The sequence below is a fragment of the Anabrus simplex genome, chromosome 1 (genome assembly GCF_040414725.1).
Source record: "Anabrus simplex isolate iqAnaSimp1 chromosome 1, ASM4041472v1, whole genome shotgun sequence".
Taxonomy (NCBI): domain Eukaryota; kingdom Metazoa; phylum Arthropoda; class Insecta; order Orthoptera; family Tettigoniidae; genus Anabrus; species Anabrus simplex.
This window is the reverse complement of record NC_090265.1, coordinates 154,961,287-154,983,823: the sequence shown is the minus strand read 5'-3', so window position 1 is coordinate 154,983,823 and position 22,537 is coordinate 154,961,287. Positions and strand designations below refer to the sequence as shown.

At 41.4% G+C, this 22,537-nt stretch overlaps 1 protein-coding gene across 9 annotated transcripts in view; it reads right to left on the bottom strand.

Moving 5' to 3' along the window:
* DIP2 (disco-interacting protein 2) overlaps positions 1–22,537 on the bottom strand; it is a 440,396-nt gene that overhangs the window by 131,476 nt on the left and 286,383 nt on the right. Inside the window, exon 1 of one of the 9 annotated variants that reach the window (XM_067157749.2) lies at positions 19,789–19,837. The exons of the other annotated variants lie outside the window; for them this stretch is intronic. Coding sequence (XP_067013850.1) covers positions 19,789–19,825 — 37 coding nt within the window. The 5' untranslated portion in view covers positions 19,826–19,837. Of the gene's footprint in view, positions 1–19,788; positions 19,838–22,537 lie in introns of those variants that run through there. 9 annotated transcript variants of the gene reach the window in all.

The following is a 22,537-nucleotide window of genomic DNA, read 5'->3' as shown; positions in this document are numbered from 1 at the left end:
GTACGGCATTCTGCTTAAATGTTATTGCTCATTTTTGCTTCAGTGAAGTTTGAACAATTTCATCTAATCGTTACTTACCGCAACTGTGCTCAAAATGTAAGGAAACCCAGAAATAGGAACGTAGTGGGAGGACATGGACCGGTGCAAAGGGGCGAAATAGGAAGCATACTGGATGATTTTTACATTGGTCATAAATGAGTGTGTCCAAATATTCAAAATGTATTAAAAAAAAAAGACGGTCTGTCTGGATAAGAAATAGATATAACAGAAAAAATAAAGAAATAGGACGAGAAAGTGATTGGAAGTAAATAAGAGTTTCAGAAAGGGCATTGCACAAGGAATTGTTAGCCTAAGGAATACACTACGCTTGAGGATAAGGTAAGATCATTTAAAAGATGCCCAGTAAGAAAGGCGAGGTCAATAAAAAAATAAACGTACAAATCAAGGGTTATTCTGTAAATCTGATGAACGACAGAAGTATAGAAACTTACGGTGGGGGAAGGGGGGTGTAACTAAAAATGAGATAGACAAGAAATGTGAGGCGAGAAAAATACAAGTTGGATGACCGTAGGTAAGACAAACAAATTTTCCAAGTAGAGCCTGTTCGTGAATATTTAGGAGTTCAGAAGGAAAACCACTTCCATGGAAAGAAGATACGGCAGAAGACGGCAGGAATACAAACTCTGGATCAAGGGAAGGAACTACGGTACACGATAATGTACTGAAGAACAGAAACGGTTAATGCAGCGTAACAAAGGGAATGTAGTCGAAAGAAGATACACGGAATGTACGACTAGGAAATGGAAACTTAAAAGGGTATCAAGGTTGCTGCTTGGGTAGTTAAATAGTAATAATTTCCAAAAGCAAGTAGATTTTTTAAAGGCAGACTACCCGAAGAAAGAAAGAAAGAAAGAAAGAAAGAAAGAAAGAAAGAAAGAAAGAAAGAAAGAAATTTGCTTCCTCGTTTAAAGAGGCCTAACATCTAAGTCAACGGTTCAGAGATTTGCCCATTTCAAGCATAGGTCTTAGAGAAACATTTCTGACGAGAGTGTGTGGAGCGAAGCATTAAATGGAAATGAAACATACACCATAATGAAAGAAAGAATAGGAAGAGAAAAAAGTACTGAAGTTACTGAAGGTAAGACACGTAGAGTTAATCACCAATGATGAAGTGCAGGATGAACCTGGTTAATAAAGAACAATTCTGTGAAACTTGACCACAAGAAGAATTTATAAAACATGCTCATTCAAAACTCAATAATTTAATCGAGGGGGAAGTGTGTTGGGTAGGTTTGGTAGAGGAAACCCAATGCGGCAACATGATATGCAGATTTAATTAAATACAGGCTGCAGCCCGCCTGGTGGCCATGATCGTTAAGGCGCTGAAGTCTAAAACGGTCTAACACCGAGGTTAGCCGGTTCGAGTCCCGTTGGTCGAAAAAAATTTTCACCATCAGAATGTTGGCCGGCAGGGTAGGGGAGGTGGTGGTATACAATTTCTAATCACTAGATTGCGTGCCAAAAGCCTGGATTAAATTCCAAACCTCTCCGCAGTGCTCATATGGAGTGAGGGCATATGACGCTGTTGATGGTGATTCGTCCGTCGGATGGGGACGTTAAGCCTTGAGCAGACCCCTTGGTGCTATTCGACAGGAGTAGGCTATGTGCCGGCACCGGGTTTCACCCTCTCCCTACTATCATATATCACGTCATTCATTTCATCTCCCATTAACTCCTCTGGTGAGGTTGACGTCAGGAAGGGCATCCGGTCATAAAAAACCGCCACGACAAATTCATCTCACCTCATACCCGACCCCGTAGGGAAACGGGACAAGGGTTGGACAAACAAACACAGGCTGCAAAATATTAGCACAGAATATAGTAGCACGGAGAGCTGCATCAAAACCGTTAACAGACTGAACCCCTAAGTGTTGAAACAAAATCCTTATGAATTAAAATTTGAACTGACTATGTGTGTGAAAAATAGATAATAAACAGCATGAAGATCGATCCAACAATGTTGTAATTACCACACCAGGACGTAAATCACCAGTCCCTCCATGTTTGGGAATTTTACTGATGAGTCGATAACATCCCTCGCGCTCCCTGGCACACTAGGGCCCGGTTTCATCAACACATGTTAAATATATACTAACAAGTAGTTAGTTAATACGGAGTTAGAAATTTAACATCTTGTTAGGTTTCTTGCGTTTCATCAAACTTTTCTTGTGAAATGTTAACTAATCGACTGTTAACTCTCCCAATATTGCGAACTGGTGCGAGTCAAGGAGGCAGTGGTACGAACATGCTGTTTTACAGTGCGCTCCGATGCGCTTTTGTTTGAGCACAGCTGTAAAATATGGCGCGTAAAGTGAAACGGAATCGTAGTTCTAATTTTTCCTCCTTCGAAAAAGAGTTGTTAATTGAATTAGTTGGTAAATATATATAAGTTATTGAGTGCAAGCGCACAGACGGCTTGACGAAAAAAGAAAAGGACGAGGCGCGGGAAAAGTCCGCGAGGGTTTCAATGGGGGTAAACAGATACTTTTTTAGCGGGTATCCACTGTCACCTAACAAAATCACTTCGTTAATTGTCCCACTTCAAACTGTGCTCCGATATGGGAGTTATTGAATATTGTATTGTCGTGTGCAGAACCAGACCACCTAGCAAGTATATCCCTGATTTGGAGGTTAGGCTCACTAATCACCTGAACATTAATATTAACAGAGAAATATCCCTTTTGATTACGATATATTTCGGCCCAATTGCCTCCAGGTGATTGGATTCTTACATGTGTGTAATCTATTGCACGTAGAACAAACACCAGGAAAACGGCTTATTTCATAGAAGTCGCGGATAATTTGCTGACGCTCTTCTACTGAAGGGAATGTTATATACCTCCTTCTCATGGATGCTATTGCTGCAGACACTCGACAAAACAACTCTATTAACAGTGGCTTTAGAAATTCCAGCATTGTCTCCGGCCATTATGTGAAAATAACCAGTAGCAAAAACTCGTAATATTATCAGTAACTGCAACATTGGAGAAAGAGGTAAGTTTCTCTTCGTAGGATATTCTAACCTCACTTGAATTTCGTCAACAACCTTAGCAACGACTGTTTTCGATAACCTGTATCTATGAAGAAATTTTGGATCCGTCAAATTTTCAAAGTCATTACGTCGCTGAACTCTTCTTCGATCAGGATTGTTTTGTAAAAGATCTAAATAGTGAATTCCGCCTCGAAAGCGAGATTCACAGCAGCCATTTTGGAACAGGTTACTAAATGCTAATGTTAGGCCCGGTTTCATCAACACATGTTAAATATATACTAACAAGTAGTTAGTTAATACAGGCCCGGTTTCATCAACACATGTTAGTACTTAACAAGGTGTTAAATCATTTTAACATACGATTTAAGAAAATTTGCGTTTCATCAACAAATGTTAACATTAACAAATGTTAAACTGCGTATTAAAGTTAACATCAGCCATTTCCAATGTTAAATGGCTAACATTAGCATTTAGCAACCTGTTCCAAAATGGCTGCTGTGAATCTCGCTTTCGAGGCGGAATTGTTCTATTTAGATCTTTTACAAAACAATCCTGATCGAAGAAGAGTTCAGCGACGTAATGACTGAAAATTTGACGGATCCGAAATTTCTTCATAGATACAGGTTATCGAAAACAGTCGTTGCTAAGGTTGTTGACGAAATTCAAGTGAGGTTAGAATATCCTACGAAGAGAAACTTACCTCTTTCTCCAATGTTGCAGGTACTGATAATATTACGAGTTTTTGCTACTGGTTATTTTCACATAATGGCCGGAGACAATGCTGGAATTTCTAAAGCCGCTGTTAATAGAGTTGTTGGTCGAGTGTCTGCAGCAATAGCATCCATGAGAAGGAGGTATATAACATACCTTTCAGTAGAAGAGCGTCAGCAAATTATCCGCGACTTCTATGAAATAAGCCGTTTTCCTGGTGTTTGTTCTACGTGCAATAGATTGCACACATGTAAGAATCCAATCACCTGGGGGCAATTGGGCCGAAATATATCGTAATCGAAAGGGATTCTCTGTTAATGTTCAGGTGATTAGTGAGCCTAACCTCCAAATCAGGGATATACTTGCTAGGTGGTCTGGTTCTGCACACTACAATACAATATTTAATGACTCCCATATCGGAGCACAGTTTGAAGTGGGACAATTAACGAAGTGATTTTGTTAGGTGACAACGGATACCCGCTAAAAAAAGTATCTGTTTACCCCATTGAAACCCTCGCGGACTTTTCCCGCGCCTTTTCTTTTCTTTTATCGTCAAGCCATCTGTGCGCTTGCACTCAATAACTTATATATATATTTACTAATTCAATTAACAACTCTTTTTCGAAGGAGGAAAAATTAGAACTACGATTCCGTTTCACTTCACGCACCATATTTTACAGCTGTGCTCAAACAAAAGCGCATCGGAGCGCGCTGTAAAACAGCATGTTCGTACCACTGCCTCCTTGATTCGCACCAGTTCGCAATATTGGGAGAGTTAACAGTCGATTAGTTAACATTTCACAAGAAAAGTTTGATGAAACGCAAGAAACCTAACAAGATGTTAAATTTCTAACTCCGAATTAACTAACTACTTGTTAGTATATATTTAACATGTGTTGATGAAACCGGGCCACAGAGTTAGAAATTTAACATCTTGTTAGGTTTCTTGCGTTTCATCAAACTTTTCTTGTGAAATGTTAACTAATCGACTGTTAACTCTCCCAATATTGCGAACTGGTGCGAATCAAGGAGGCAGTGGTACGATCATGCTGTTTTACAGCGCGCTCCGATGCGCTTTTGTTTGAGCACAGCTGTAAAATATGGCGCGTGAAGTGAAACGGAATCGTAGTTCTAATTTTTCCTCCTTCGAAAAAGAGTTGTTAATTGAATTAGTTAGTAAATATATATAAGTTATTGAGTGCAAACGCACAGATGGCTTGACGATAAAAGAAAAGGACGAGGCGCGGGAAAAATCTGCGAGGGTTTCAATGGGGGTAAACAGATACTTTTTTTAGCGGGTATCCGCTGTCACCTAACAAAATCACTTCGTCAATTGTCCCACTTCAAACTGTGCTCTGATATGGGAGTTATTAAATATTGTATTGTCGTGTGCAGAACCAGACCACCTAGCAAGTATATCCCTGATTTGGAGGTTAGGCTCATTAATCACCTGAACATTAACAGAGAAATATCCCTTTCGATTACGATATATTTCGGCCCAATTGCCTCTAGGTGATTGGATTCTTACATGTGTGCAATCTATTGCACTTAGAACAAACACCAGGAAAACGGCTTATTTCATAGAAGTCGCGGATAATTTGCTGACGCTCTTCTACTGAAGGGAATGTTATATACCTCCTTCTCATGCATGCTATTGCTGCAGACACTCGACAAACAACTCTATTAACAGTGGCTTTACAAATTCCAGCATTGTCTCCGGCCATTATGTGAAAATAACCAGTAGCAAAAACTCGTAATATTATCAGTACCTGCAGCATTTGAGAAAGAGGTAAGTTTATCTTCGTAGGATATTCTAACCTCACTTGAATTTCGTCAACAACCTTAGCAACGACTGTTTTCGATAACCTGTATCTATGAAGAAATTTCGGATCTGTCAAATTTTAAAAGTCATTACGTCGCCGAACTCTTCTTCGATCAGGATTTTTTTTTTTTTTTTTTTTTTAAGATTTAAATAGAGCAATTCCGCCTCGAAAGCGAGATTCACAGCAGCCATTTTGGAAAAGGTTGCTAAATGCTAATGTTAGCCATTTAACATTGGAAATGGCTGATGTTAACTTTAATACGCTGTTTAACATTTGTTAATGTTAACATTTGTTGATGAAACGCAAATTTTCTTAAATCGTATGTTAAAATGATTTAACACCTTGTTAAGCATTGACATGTGTTGATGAAACCGGGCCTTAGCCATTTAACATTGGAAATGGCTGATGTTAACTTTAATACGCAGTTTAACATTTGTTAATGTTAACATTTGTTGATGAAACGCAAATTTTCTTAAATCGTATGTTAAAATGATTTAACACCTTGTTAAGTACTAACATGTGTTGATGAAACCGGGCCTTAGTTATTTGCTCTGGGTACGCAGGATGCTTACTTCATTACAGAGAAGAATAACAGCCAACAAGTCCGCTTTCGTAGCTAATTACATGCTTCCAAGTGCTGATTTATTGATACGATCATTCTGAAACAGTTGTTCTCTTTGGTAAACCTCAATTAAGATATGCATTTAGATCTACATTTATACTTAATACTTAACGAGAGTCCACACTCTTTCAATCTCCAACATGCCATTCCTCTATAAAGATTAACAACATGAGGTAAGCTCAACAACGTTCGTGAAAAGCAACCATGTTGAATAGTGTAATTCGCATTCAAACATAGTTTAGCTAAACACGTGTTCACGGAAAGATCTAGTACACCCAGATATAGTAATATTAGCAATTTAGTACCTCCTTCACGAGTGCACAATGCCTTTGGGGGGGGGAAATGAGTGCAAGTGTAGTTCGTTCTCAAAGTGGCGTCCCAACTCTTTCTCGATAAGACGCTGTCCAGGAGACCACATGGATACCGCGTATTAAGAGAGAAGAAACTAAGCAATACAATTAATTAATATGCTTCTCATTGCATCATTTTACTGAAATGTATGCCTCGATTCCTGATACGGGGTCGAGAATGAGGTGAGATAAAATTATAAGGCATGTTTTTACGGTCAGACGCCAATGATGGTGAATGAAATTGGGTCAGGAAATGGAAGTAATTGTGTGACATCTGAACAGGAATTGTCCCGACATTTGCCACAGAAAACCATTCTCAGGACAGCCGACGATGGTACTTGAACCCACAAGACCTCCCGAATGCAGTGCTTGGCTCCATAGCCATCGCCCGGCCACTCCGCTCGGTTATCATTTTACTGAAACACAGTACACTGTATTACATATACAGTATTACATCCACCTGACACCGCGACTGCGGTGACTCAATCATGATTTGTTAATATCGTTCTTAAATTTTTTTTTCTACTTGCTTTTCGTCGCACCGACACAGATAGGTCTTATGGCGACGATGGGATAGGGAAGGCCTCGTAGTGGGAAGGAAGCAGTCGTGGCCTAAATTAAGGTACAGCCCCAGCATTTGCCTAGTGTGAAAATGGGAAACCACGGTAAACCATCTTCAGGGCTGCTGACAGTGGGATTCGAACCCACTATCTGCCGGATGCGAACTCACAGCTGCAGGACTCTAACCGCACGGCCAACTCGCCCGGTCGTTCTTAAATTAGACGATGGAATTCCAACGAATCAGCGAGCAGTTTCTGATTAGAATTAGCATTTTCATGGTGCTTTGGCAAAAAAAATCTCATATCCGATAAGGAAGTGCTTTTCTTTTCACATTCATAATCGTGAACATAGTAAATCCAATCTTAGAACTGCCCATGTAAACTAGTGAGGGATGTGTTAAAAATTTCTCCTCTCACTTCCTTGTACATGATTTCTACACTGATACGTAAAAATCTGTTTCTAACAAATCCTACATTGGCCTCACAGTATTAGTCCACATGTGTACTTTGTGCACGCTGCAGACTCCCTGTAGCGAAAAAAAGATAAGTTGATTGCGAGGCCTGGATATCAACATGCTCTACCTAGCCTTTAGCTAGTTTTCTTCACTTGCGACGAGGGGGTAAAATGTTCCATTTCTTCAGAACTTCGCAAGAAATTAACTGAATATTATTTCCTCTAAAATAATAATAATAATAATAATAATAATAATAATAATAATAATAATAATAATAATAATAATAATGGGAGCTAAGCGCAATATAACGGGGTATTTTTTATACGGCTTTCTATAGGAAATTTCAAGGGACTGGGGTAGCGTGATAAACGGGAGCATTTTATCGAGGTGTTACTGTATTTTTGTTTCATTACATTCGTTAACGTCCAAGAAAATCTCCCCTGTGAATGAGGGCCGTAGAATGTACCTATCCACAGTACCCCTGCCTGTTGCAAGGAACGACTATAAACGACTGGCCTTTACCTTGGCCGATATTTTCTTCAAAGGGTCAAAACTCTTCCGTGTTTTCCTCTGACTACTGTTAAGAGACTGTAGTTGTCCAATTGTACTTCCTCTTAAAATAATAAATAATAATCATCTCTCTCTCCTATCCACGTACCCTTCACAGGGTGTGGTGGCATGTCACGTGCGGTTGGAGAGTGTTTGCCATGCTCTCCTATCCTGCGCTAGCTGCGTCGCTTGATGTAGAAACCTCCCAACCACCTCCTTCATCTGGTCGATCCACCTTGCTGGAGCTCTTCCCCGGGTCCTTGTTGCTTGCACTTTGCCCTCCACGATCAGCTTTTTCCATAATCTCCAGTTCTCCATTATATGAGGCCGAAGTATCTCAAACAGGCCTGGCTAATCTTCTTGACCTTGAGCTCTTCTAGGACAGAATCGCTCAGAGGCGCCGACTGGGGGGGGGGGCAAGGTGTTTTTCTGCCCCGCCCCCCTCCCGATGATCTTAGGGGGCGGAGTGCCATTTTGCCCCCCACCCCCATCCAAACAATATCGCCCTAGATGTTAAGTCCCCTTAAAACATGGAGTGTGATAGTCTTCGGAGGCTGCTAAGGCGTTCAATCTGGAGAAGGTGGCAGATGGTTCTATATCCAGAAATGAGATTAGAAAGCGGGCATTCCTTCAGAGAACTACTTTTCCCAATGGAGACTGTTCAGCCGGCACACATGATTGTAGAGCTTTTCACATTTCGTATCATGAAATGTATAACATACAGTAATAGGACGTTTATTAAGAAAATGTATTTATGAAGCAAGTTATTTGTTTTTACTTATGATTATGGTTCATGTTGTGGGTTACTGTAGTCAAGTCCTAGTTCGTGAACCATGGGCAATGGCTGAGTGCCCTGGTAAGTGGTCCTGAGAGTCGGGATACCAGTTGCTATGGAATGGGAGTGAGCATCTCGGACATGTTCTGAGTCATGGCCATCTTTGTGCTCAGGCGGCTAGGACTATACAATCCACCGGTGGTCCATAACCCGTTAAAGGAGAGATCCTCACTTGGACTATGTGTAAGTAGGGTAGCATCCTGCTTCATTAATTTACCGAGTCCAGAACATTTTAAGCAAGCTTCAGACCTATGGGAGTATTCACAGAAGCTTGCAGGCTGAACGCTGAAAGACATAACGGACTATAACAGGGCCTCTCAAACGCCCAAAATCTCACGCGTGCAGACTGGGGCGCAGAGTGCCTGTGGACAGTGCATCGGTCCCACTCGGCTCGCATCGGACCAACGCATCGTCTCTGGGCTACTCGGCTAAGCTCGGCTCGGATGTGGAGCGCTACGGAGCAAGTGAGGAAGAGGGAGACAGGCGTGAGGAAAGAGAGAGGCGGCGCTATTGCTCCAAATCGAGGAGTGGGGGTCTCCACTCTGGTCAACCAAGCGAAGTCGTCTTTTGCACCGTGCACAGTGCATGATCTCTGAGAGGCCCTGGTCTATAATGATAATGTATGTATGTATGTATGTTGTGATTATTTCTGACAGCTTCGTACATAAAACATTCCTACTAAATATTTGTTTATGAATCAAGTTCTATTTTTCTGTTTACTTGTGAATATTATTGAAAACTGCGCACATAAGACTCGTTCAAAAATCTATTTGAGAAACAAGCTCTATTATTGTTCTGTTTTTAGTTTTTTCTGTTTGTTTGGGAATATTGTTTTTTTATTGAGCCTCTATGGACTGCGTGTTAACAACCAATCTCGTTTTCAGTGTCAGTGTCTTGTTCTTCTGCCGACTTTGACATCCTGCCAGTATCTCTTGAGGCTGTCGATCAGCGCTTTCTTCCGCTCCTGTGGTAAAGGGCCTCTCCGTCTTCTGGGTCCTATCTCCACCATAAAATCCTGATAACTTTTCACCATCATTCCGAAACTAACCCTGTTGTTGACTGCATCCTCCGTAATGCCCACCTCTTCGATTCACACACACGGAATATTGCTGTTATATAGGAACGTTTGCATTAACAGTTGTTCCTCATTTCATATGTCTGTGTTAATGTTAATCATGCCTCGCCAATAATTACCCGAAGTCTGTGCGGCTGGGAAGCGTTCGTGCCGTGCTCGGCCCAGGATACTCTTAGAACTCGGCGGTACACCCACACTTCCAGCGCTTCAATCTTCTTCCTGTCGGCTTTATGAATTGTCCAGGTTTCAGCTGCGTATGTGGCGATGAGGAAAACCGGAGTATTTATCAGCCTGAGTTTGGTGTTGTTAGTGATGGCTCTGTCTTTCCAGATCTTTGTCATCTTCGCCGTCACATTGCGTGCCATTGCAAGGCGTCTCCTGAGCTCAACCGAGCACCCCCCATTGTTCGATACTAGAGCACCAAGATGAACGAATCTGCTCACCACCTCAAAACCTCCAATCTGTCTCAAATGTGGCAAGTAGTTGTTTGCCCGGTCCACGATCACGACCTTTGTTTTGCCAACGTTGAACTCCATTTCTCTGGCGCTCCATGCTATGATGAGCGTATCGTCTACATACCTCAAGTTGCTGATCGTCTTTCCTCCTCGTCGAATGCCTCTTTCCCAGTCTTCCAGAACCTTCCTCATGAAAAAATGAAACGGCGTAGTGATGCCTAGGCCATCTACGACAGCTGATGGCAGAGCTGATGAGGATCCAACCAGCCTTAGGGCTGAAGACTGAACATACATACATACATACATACATACATACATACATACATACATGGCTTTTAATGCCGGAAGTGACCGAGGACATGTTCGGATCGCCAGGTGCAGGTCTTTTGGTTTGATTCCCGTAGGCGACCTGCGCGTCGTCATGAGAATGAAATTATGAAGACGACACCTACACCCAGCCCCCGTGCAAGCGGAATTAACCAATGATGGTTAAAATTCCCGACCCCGCCGGGAATTGAACCCCGGACTCTTGTTATCAAAGGCCAGCACGCTAACCATTTAGCCACGAAGCCGGACACCTTCCTTATAATGTGCTCTGAGTAGATGTTACAGAGCAGAGGCGATAGGATGCGCTCTTGTCTGACGCCAGCCTCGGTTTTGAATGATCCTGAGAGAGCATCGTTGACGCGAACATGTGACCTGTTGTTACCGTAAAGTGCCTTGACTAGACTGATGAGGTGTTTTGGAGTTCCCATGTCCCGCAGTATAACCCAGAGTGCATTCCATCTGTACATTCTCGCGCGGAGTTAACAAACAACCGATTTCTTCAGCGACGCGATTTGCTTATATCGCAAACAAGAAACAATCACCAAGTCGACTTCTCTGATGGCGATTGAACTAATGAGCGGCATGGAAATGCGAGTGATGGCAGGCAGACACTAACAAACCAAAGAAATAATAATAATAATAATAATAATAATAATAATAATAATAATAATAATAATAATTCGTGTAGCTACAACTGGCCTGATGCAGCTTGTAATACAGACCCTCCGACGAGGGTGGGGAGCGTCTGCCGTCTATTGGAACTGGGTGTTAATGAGGTGAATAGTGTTTTGTTAATGCTATTTTGGAGAATAATTCGAAGCCGTGGTCTGCAGGGCTTCCTAACATGTATTATTAGTGTAATGGTACGCATTCAATTTTCTACAAAATACTGTCTGTTTAACGAGACACTACAGAGTCGATATATTAACGGAATTCATTAATGCCCCAGACTATCTACCGGCACGCGTCTCTCGCATTTAAGCGCTCTTAAATCCCACCGACTATGCCGGGATTCGATCCTGCAATCTTAAGCATAGGAGGAGAACACCCAGTCTACTATTACTGGAACACTTTTGAAGTCGTCGAATGTTTTCACGGATGTATACTCATGAGTCAGATATTATGTTTTTCCGATGGTTGTTAAGTTACAGAGCATTTCATAGATTGTCAGCCTTCTGAGAATAATGGCTGAGCTTACTCACGAACGAAGTGGAGATTAGAGAGGTAGTTTTATTATTATTATTATTATTATTATTATTATCATCATCATCATCATACGCAATGATCCTCTAGAGATCTGAAACCTAGTGCTCAAAGTACGGTACTATTCAGGCGAAATGCCGGTATTCCACCGATCAATAACAGCAGAAATGTGTATTCTTCTAGAATACCAGACAGCAGTTGAATTTCCATAGATTTCCACAGTCTGTGGCCTATAGGAGGTGAGACGTCGACATTCATTTAAAAGCAACCACGGCCTTATAGTTTGGAAAATAATCGCGTTTCTATTACATGCCAATCCATACATTACAACTTAATACTACTACCAGATTCCGCAAAGGAGAGAAAATACACTGAACTCTCGATTACCCGGGATAAGGCTTCGCGGATAAGTAAAATCGCGGTTAACCCGCAAAAAGTTAAAAATAGAACAGGTGTACTGAAAGTATAGTTAAAATGACATTAAATGGTACGACCGTATATTTTTTATTAATTTACCCAATATGTTGCAGTAAAAGTAGCACTTAGCACAATTAATAAACAGAAAAATAAACAGCACTTTTCGTTGAAACTAATAAGGCAACTGTTTCTGAAAATAATCAGTCATGGTTTTCTGCTTTTGTGCCGAGAAACACTTTTTCTTTATTTTACTTCTCAAGTTTCTCGAAACAAGTTTTTTGGTGTTATTGATATCGGGGTTAAGCCGCAACGCGGTTGATGCGATTACGGTAAATTGAGAATTGAGTGTATAGTTATATTGGAATTCGTTGGCATTTGGCCTTCATCAGGCTGAATAAACTCTAACAGCAACCCCTGACAGCCTGAAATACTGTTTGACGTATATTTTGCCATATTTGGACAATCAGTAAAATAGCTGAAGCTCCATAGGCTACATGGATTTTTCGTTTCTTTAATCGGAGTTCCACCAACACATATTTCAGATTTCACTCCTAAGTACTTTCAGAACGCCTGGATTAGGACAGATGGATTTATTATTGACTAGCGTTCTTCATACACCGTTGCAGGGATAATGACTAATAAGAAATATCTCTCTTCGATCCGCGATTGCAATGGCAGTGGTATTTTCCCTTTTCAAACATATTTCCGGATAATTTCCTAACTATTCGCGGTTTCCCGTCTCTTTGTGATAATTCGTAATGATGTACAACAAGGAAACCGCAGAAAGAACATGACCTACACAATACTGTAGCCAGTGTAAGTCCAGGATCAGCCGGCACGGGCTCCGCGGCTGTAGGCCGTGAGTCTGTGTGACGTCATGGGTTTACGGCATTGGGAGGGTGAAATTTACATTAATAGCGGATTATTCGAAATGAGATTGACGACCTAGTATATTTCGACTGTTTGACACAACGTATAAATATAATATAGATCGAGCGTAGCATTCAAGGGGCCAATAGGTTGGGTAAAATTGTAATAAGTGGTTCGTAAAAGAGAGGTTACAGAGTAACTAACGCGACGTAACAAGACCATGACTAGTGACCAAACTATTGGTGTGGAATGGTTAGCTCCGGCTAGTAATAAGACTATTGGGCGGGAGGCAAGCAAAGGGGTTAGTGCCGCGGGGCGTCCAACAGGCGTCTAGCATCCCCTGGGACAGTATTGACATGTCCATTATAATCCACCAAAATCCACTGACAGTGACAGGTTAGATTGTGATCGCCTACAGCCTGCAATCGGCATAAATTGCATTTTTCTTCTGCTATTTGCCAGGGCTAGGACTGGGAAGGCAGCGAGCGTGGCCTTTATTAAGATTCAGCTTTTGACCTGGTGTGAAAATGGGAAATCACAAAAAACCATATCCAGGTTTGCTGACAGTAAGGTTCAAACCCACTATCTCTCGAATGCACACTCAGGCTCCTAAACCACACAGTCTTTTCACTCGACAATATAATAAATAGTCTTATCTGCTAGTACACATCCTCTAGCCACGTGACTGATAGCAGCACAGAAACACATTGCAATGTTACCGATTTGAACATTTTAAAACTAATTGTTATAATGGAAGTCGTATCTCTCCAGTTTCGACTTAGTTTATAACTGTGAGGTTCCTCAGCCTGTCCCTACTTCATTAACTGGTGGTGGTGATTGTTGTTTTAAGAGAAAGTACAAATTGGCAACCAGAAAAAAATGAAGGGGTCCGACACTTCGAAATATGAAGGTATCGGGCAACGAAAGACAAGGGCCACGAAGGGTGTGAAAACGACGTAACCTAATGCCGTCAGGGTCGGAAAAGAACAAGAGGGAGGTCTGATAGAATAGATGACAGTGAAGGGCCTGGGACAAGCGGAAGCAATGCCAGAATTCAGATAAGGACCAGTGATCAACCCACGCTCCCTGGGGTCCCTTTTAGTCACCTCCTACATCAGGCACGGGATACCGTGGGTGTTATTCTACCACCTCCACCCACAGGGGGTACCAACTCAGGAAGACCCTCACCGTTATAAATGCTTTTAAAAAGTACTTTTACGAAAAAATAGGCGATCTTATTATTTTGGCCAGCATGTTCTGCGTTTAATTTCAAATCAGTAAACGATATACAGCAAATAAGGATTTTTATTCACCTGAAATTGTGTCTGCTTCCACCAAGAAATATTTCGAACTAGTTAGAAACAGCATACAATTATTGGTATTGACTTGAGCCCAGAACTGTGTCCACTTTTGGAAATAAAAAATTCACACCATCTTTTATATCGAATCTCCATTAGTAAATTTGTCATTATCTTCCAGCGGTGTTAGGAATCACAATCCAAAGGGATAAAATCAAAACTCCGAGATTTGCCGATTATATTATTATTCTATCTGAGTCCACAGATCTGGACAAATTGCTGAATGGTATGGACACAGTCTTGGAGAAGGAGTGCAGGAAGAAAATAAGTCCAAAACAAAGGTAATTGAGTGTAATCGAATGCAGTCCGGTGATACAGAAAATTAAGTTACGAAATGAAGTATTAAAAGGAAGTAGATGAATACTGTTACTTGGTTAGTAGCATAACTAATGATGGCAGGAGTAAGCAGGAGATAAAATGCAGACTAGGACAAGCAAGGAAGGCCTTTCTAAGAAAAGAAATTTGTTCACTTCAAACATTGATATAGAAATTAGGAGACGTTTTTGAATACTTTCTCCTGGGGCATGGTACTGTATGGAAGTGAAACATGGACGATAACTAGTTCAGAAAGAAAGAGAATAGAAGCTTTAGAAATGTGGTGTTACAGAAGAATGCTGAACGTGAGATGGGTAGATCGAATCACAAATGAAGAGATACTGAATCGAATTGGTGAGAGGAGATCGATTTGGCGAAATCTGGCCAGAACAAGGGACAGAATGATAGGGCACATTTAATGACACCCAGGTCTTGTTCAGTTAGTTTTTGAAGGAAGTGTAGGCTGTGAAAGAATTAATACGACAAACAGATTAGAGTAGATGTAGTAGTTACGTAGAAATGAAATGATCAGCACTGGATAGGGCGGCATGGACAGCTGCATCAAACCAGTCTATGGACTGCTGACCCAAATTTCAAGAAGGAGTAGTCCTGGAATAACGTCACTACCTCTTCCATAACAAGGAGGATTGATTGTTTCTTGATGTTCGATTTCACCTATACAGAACTGTTCTTTCAATAGACGAAGAAGTAACTCATAATAATAACTGTACGTCCCACTAATTACAAGGTTTTCGGAGACGCCGAGGTTCCAGAATTTCGTCGCACAGGAGTTATTTTACGTGCCGATAATTGTACCGACACGAGGCTGGCGTAGGCCCATTTGAGCTCCAAATACCACCACGCAGAGCCACCTCGAACTCGCCAACTTGCGTCAGATAGCTACCTGAGCCACTCAACCCAGTAAATCGTGCTTCTCTGACCAGATTATCAGTCCATGTCGCATAGAATCCAGAATACATGTCTTGTATGAAAATGAAATGAAAATCTACAGCCTGTTTCCAGTGATTCGACCGGGTCAGGAATGGAATCAATGAATGAAGCCCCCATCTAGCGGCGAGGATAGGAATTGTGCCGGCTGCCAAAGCCTGTCGCACACCTCTGGGGCAATGATTAATGAATGATTAATGGAATGAAATGGGACTGGAGTGTGTTGCTGGAATGAAAGATGACAGGGAAAACCGGAGTACCCGGAGAAAAACCTGTCCTGCCTCCGCTTTGTCCAGCACAAATCTCACATGGAGTGACCGGGATTTAAACCACGGTATCCAGCGGTGAGAGGTCGGCGCGCTGCCGCCTGAGCCACGGAGGCTTCACATGTCTTGTACAGTATGTGGCTCTGTTATTAGTAGGCCTACAGGCTTGAATTTCTTATCAAGTCTCGTATATTCACATTAACGATCGAAAAATTGAAATAAAACGTACTTTACGGGTAAAAACATGGTTTGTCAATGATAATTCGTTAATGAAAATCAGACTTATTTACACACGGCCAAGAAGATTTGCTATGAATGTGCCGGCATCGACAAATGGGTGTACCAGTTGTATTCGTACACCTGGACAGGATGATGCCCACCGTTTGGTTGTGATGCACGGAAAAGTCTCAGTGACCGCATACGACTGGTCAAGTGCGTTACTCCCCTTCCTAGTGTATCTTGTGGTGGACATGGGTAGGATTGCCGAGTGAAGTACGGAACTTAAGAACACTATACTTAAACTGGCACATAAAGGATCCTCATTACGAAAGTAAGTAGAACAAACGGATGGTTTAGACTGGCATTGGCTAAGGAGCATATAAGTAAGAAGAACGAATTCTGAAATGATATTATCTGGTCTGATGAGACAAAACTAAACCTATCTGGGTCAGATGGCATCCACAGAATATGGAGAAAAATTGGTACGGACAATGATGTGGCGAATACACTCCCAACTGTAACATACGGTGGTGGGTCTGTAAAGCTTTGGGGCTGTACTGTATGTCAGCCAGAGGTGTGGGTAACATATATTTCATTGACGGAATAATGAACAGCGAGGGCTATAATGCAATCCTCAGGGGAAAACGTGAAGCATAGTGCTGATAAAATGGGGATACCAACTGTTTATATGTTCCAGCATGATAATGACCTAAAACACACTGCTGATGTTAATAAAACAGGGTTGATCTCGAACATTCCCAAGCAGCTTAGAACACCTCCCCAGTCTCCGGATTTAAATCCCATCGAACGTCTTTGGGCTACGTTGAAGAGGAATCTCCGTAGGCAACGTGTGCATACGAAGGAGGAACTTAAAAGTGTGAGTCTTCAGGAATGGCAGAAAATTAGCCCGGACATGTGCAATAAATTAGTGTATTCTATGCGGTGACGATGTCAGGCAGTTACAAATGCTAGGGGACATTCCACTAGATACTAACATGTTCCAGGAACCCTGTATTTTTTGTTTATTTCAAGTGTTCAATTTGCTTGTACGAATAGGAAAGATACAAGATTATGGGCGCGCTTTTCTTGATTAGAAGCTGTATGTTTTGTTAACATGATTGCAAACAGATACAGTAGATATGTTTTCTGAAGGCTTTGTTGAAGGTATGTTCAGTGAATAAAATCCTTTTCAGTTTATTATTTTCTGGCCGTGCGTTGAAGTACTAAAGCAAACAGCCCGTACGAATAGAATAGGTACAGTACATACTGTATATTCCGTTCAATTAAACAATTTCTAAATCCACTCGCAAGTCAACGAAGTTAACATTCTGAAGCGAACTGAATCCAAATATAATCCTCGGCATTTAAGAGTGCTTCAATTGAGACACTCATGTCAGAGGACATACTGACATATTGAGGAACTGCTATTCAAAAGTACCGGGAGCCTCGTATGAGCACTAGTAGTTGAAATGGTGTTAGAGTGAAATCGCTGACTAACTGCATCATGTCTCTACGTGACTGGTGAAGGTAGCACAACAGTGACTGGTCAGGGAAGTACAGCTAATTGGACGAGCTTGGTACTGAAGTGACGTGAGCCCAGTTGCCTTTCTTGAAACCACATAACAGTATTAAAACTAATTAGAACATCCCTTCAACATTCACACTGACACTATTTTAAACTCAAGAGTTGGTATTTCTAAACGAATGCATAATGAGGATTTATGGCGAAGTAGAACCACTCCGCAGAACAATAAATGAGAGGGGTTTCTACAATAAAACAAAAGGCTTCTCCACGAACAACGCTCGCCTAACTAGGTCGTATGGAGAGAGAGCTCTTTTAAACTTACTGCCACGCACCTTGCTAGGCCCTTGTACCTAGTATGAAAAGTAAATGACTTGGGCTCAGATGAATATAATGCAGTGCCAAGTTTCGTGGCCAGTTTTATTGTTTCTGCCTACCTTTTCTCTCTATTTTTTACAAGTACATAAACAAAAATAATGTCGTATAAAATAGTACAATTCAATTCCTGTGCTTTAAAACGAATTCTAAGAGACAAAAATGGTTTGAACTGAAATACAGGGTGGATTACAATCACAAATGGGTCCTAGACGACAACGATCACGACTGCCAGTGTTTTAGTTCGAAATGTATGCATTTCAGGAGAAAAATGTAATATGGGCCCACTGCTTGCACCATACCATACAATAATATTATCGTATTCTTCTAATAAACACAAATTTTATTTTGACGACGGGGGAAAAACAATTTTATGACTTCTGATAAGTTTTATTAAAACCAAATCAAACGACAGCATTCAATGACAGAGACAACTACAGTACAATATTTCCACCAGCCTGACCTCAGAACGATATTTTCTTTTCCATCCTCATGCAAATGGACTTCAATCTGTTCTGAACAAGACTGTGTTATTTATTTTACGTTCCACTAACTAATTTTACGGTTTTCGGAGACGATGTATCGGAATGTTGTCCCGCAGGAGTTCTTTAACGTGCCAGTAAATCAACCGTTAAGAGGCTGACTTATTTGAGCAGTTTCAAGTAGCACCGGACTGAGCCGAAATCGATACCCGCAAATTGAGCTCAGAAGGCCAGTGCACTACTGCCTCAGCTACTCAGCCCGGCCTGAACAAGATACGCACGACAGATGTCAAATAGCATGACTCATCATTGCCCGGGTAGACCAGGAGAGGGCACGTGCATTATCTACAGTAAGAACGTGTATTTAGAAGTCACAAATATTTATACTTCATGTCATCATACATTATTTACTCCAATAATGTAAAATCAACTCTTGTACAAGTGGAACTGCTAAATGGACTCAAACCAAAAATCCTATCGATTTACCCTCACGCCGAGGATTAATGGCACATACTTTTAACGAATAAAAAACACACACACACCACAATTTAGTAAAGGCAGTGATAATCTTAACGTAACCATGGGAAGTAGTTATTTTATTCATTCTGTCTTTATTTATTTGGACTAAATATGAAGTTTTTCAACAGAAAGAAGGCTACATGTCACGAGCCTATTCATGCTATGCCTGCGACTGTGAAACATTACTGAAACCTCTCAAAAAATGTGTTTCTATACAAGGGACCATGTTATTTTTATAACTTCGAAGTCAAATTTACAGCACTGTTTTTATCTTACACGGCAAATATTACTACAGTTTACGCACGTACCACGGGAAACAAACCAGTTAGTCTAGGTTGACGGTAAAGTGGATACCTTTCCTCTCGAGTTCCGCCAAAGACTTGGAGAATAATGGCACAGAGAAATCCTAGCAAGGCTTAAGGGTGGGGTATCACACCTTCCAATATCAACAAATAACAAACGCCTATGGCCACCACTCACCAGGTCCACGCGGCCACTGCACATAAAACGCAGCCATGCTTCTTCGTCTGCGCTCATCCAGCGTGCACTGGCCGGTCAACAGGTCTAGTGAGCGGGCACTGGACCACGTGATCGAACGTCACTCTGTGACTCAACGTGCACAGCCCAGAAAAAACAATTGCAGATACCAGTCGCCATACGTTCAGCAGTGATGAGACAGGCAAAGATTATCTTATCAGGCGGATATTATTCTGAAGATTGGAGGAAAGCAGTACAGTGAAACATATAAATACTGAACCGAGACCTTAGTGACGATTTTTAAACTGCATCTAGCTGCTCTATTGTATAGTTTACGACTTCGGGTAGTTATTGGGAGGGGCTTGATTAACATGAACACATGCATGTGAAATGAGGAACAAATATGAATGCAAACATGCCTATATAATAACATTACTCACAAACAAAAAACAGAATAATAGAGCTTTTTGCTCAAATTTTCGGACGAGTTTTAAGTACGGAGTTTCAAATAATATTCACAAATAAACAGAAAAATAGAACTTGATTCATAAATACAGCAAATATTTTGAAGGAATGTTTTATGTATGAAGCTATCAGAAAATCGCTAGTAAAAGAAAAAAAAACAGAACTTGCTGCATAAACACATTTTCTTAATAAATATCGAAATGTGAAAAGTTCTACCACCAGATGGACCACCTGAACAGTCTCCATTGGGAAATGTAGTTCTCTGAAGGAATGCCCACTTTCTAATCTAATTTCTTGATATAAAACCTTAGACCGGGCGAGTTGGCCGTGTGGTTAGGAGCGCGCAGCTGTGAGCTAGTGGGTTCGAACCCCACTGTCGGCAGCCCTGAAGATGGTTTTCCGTGGTTTCCCATTTTCACACCAGGCAAATGCTGGGGCTGTACCTTAATTAAGGCCACGGCCGCTTCCTCCCCATTCCTAGGACTTTCCTATCCCATCGTCGCCATAAGACCTATCTATGTCGGTGCGACGTAAAGCAACTACCAAAAAAGAGAAGATATAAAACCATCGACCTCCTCCTCCAGATTTAACACCTTAGCAGCCTCCGAAGACGACCAAACTCCATGTTTTAAGGGGACTTAACATCTAGGAGAAGATTTTTGGGAGCGGAAATGGCAGTCTGCCCCCACTACGATCATTTTGGGGGTGGGGGATGGGGGACAGAAAACGCCTTGCTCCCCCCAAAGTCGGCACCACTGCGACTATCACCATACGTGATTAAATATCTAACCATGTCTTTGCTATTCCTATAGTAACTCGGAAGAAAATCACGGTCTGAGAGGGCAATATCATGCCAGCCGGAAAATTTCAGTTCCGCCTTTTATGACGTCTGAGTTGCCCTTAAAAATATATATATATATATATATATATATATATATATATATGATGCTTTACGGGACACATGCAATTAAGTGCTGGAATTTGAATTGCGAATTTATAGCCCGACCTATATTGTTACTTCAATCTCGTGTTTATGAATTATTTATTCGTAAATTTACTGCGAATCAGTCCATACGCTGTTAAGTGTCCGTTGGTTCCAGTAATGAAATGGCGTATGGGGTTCGGCTCGCCATGTGCAGGTCTTTTGATCTGACTCCCGCAGGCGGCCTGCGCGTCGTGATGAGGATGAAATGACAACACACGCACCCAGCCCCCGTGCCAGGGAAATTAACCAATGATGGTTAAAATTCTCGACCCTGCCGGGAATCGAACCCAGGACCCATATGACCAAAGCACGCTAAGCATTTAGTCATGGAGCCGGACTGGTTCCAATAATGATCACTGTTCTTGTTTTCGATCCAACGTCATTCTCGGTTTTAAAATAACTTTTTTCAGCGGAAAGTGTCTTTATCTTCAAATCTGTGATTCATTCTTATCAATCGTTAATATTTTTCAAAAAAAAAAAAAGAAAAGCTAAACATTGTGCGTGAAAGCAACTTAATTGTTGGGACCGGCATGTTTTTCTTTTTTCTTGCAGGCGAGGGCTTTTAGAAGTAGCAGAACGGAACATTACACGCCCGAGAACAGTGATGATTACTTATCTATGGTACGTGTGTATTGGCACACAAGCTATTGGTACTGCGCGGAATTCCCTAGATTAGCTCATATCTCTGTATGCATGTTGTGGGGAGTGCCTCTGTTTATATTATTGTGTGCCCCAGTCTCCTATGTCACTCGGTTATGTCACAAAACTCACGAGTCCCAAAACTCACGGGCTAAAATTAGTAACAAATAGTCTCAAAACTCACGAACACAAACTGGTCGCTAAAGTAAACATTCTAATGAGTCCCAAAACTCACGAATACAAACTGGTCACTAAAGTAAACATTCTAATGAGTCTCAAAATTCACGACTCCGGACAGCAGGTGCTTCCGATGACCGCAGGAGCGACGATCTGTGCGATGAATCACGCTTCCCTTCAACCCGTGTTTTTCTACCGACTTTTAGAATGGTATTTCCCATGTACTATTAACGGGAATTATCATCCTACCAAAGATCAAATTCCCAAAGTGTAACACTGATCTTTATTTAGTTATTTTGCTTGGTGCCATCGAACAGTGCACAGAATGCAATTCATTTCTTCACAAAAGGGTAAAATAAATTTAGTGTACAATGGTTATAGGTTTTACAAGCAACGAGAGAACAAGTCGGGCGAAACAGTATGGTTTTGCTATAAAAGACTGTCATCCGCGTGTGCCGGTAAAGTGATAACTGCAAGTGACAATAG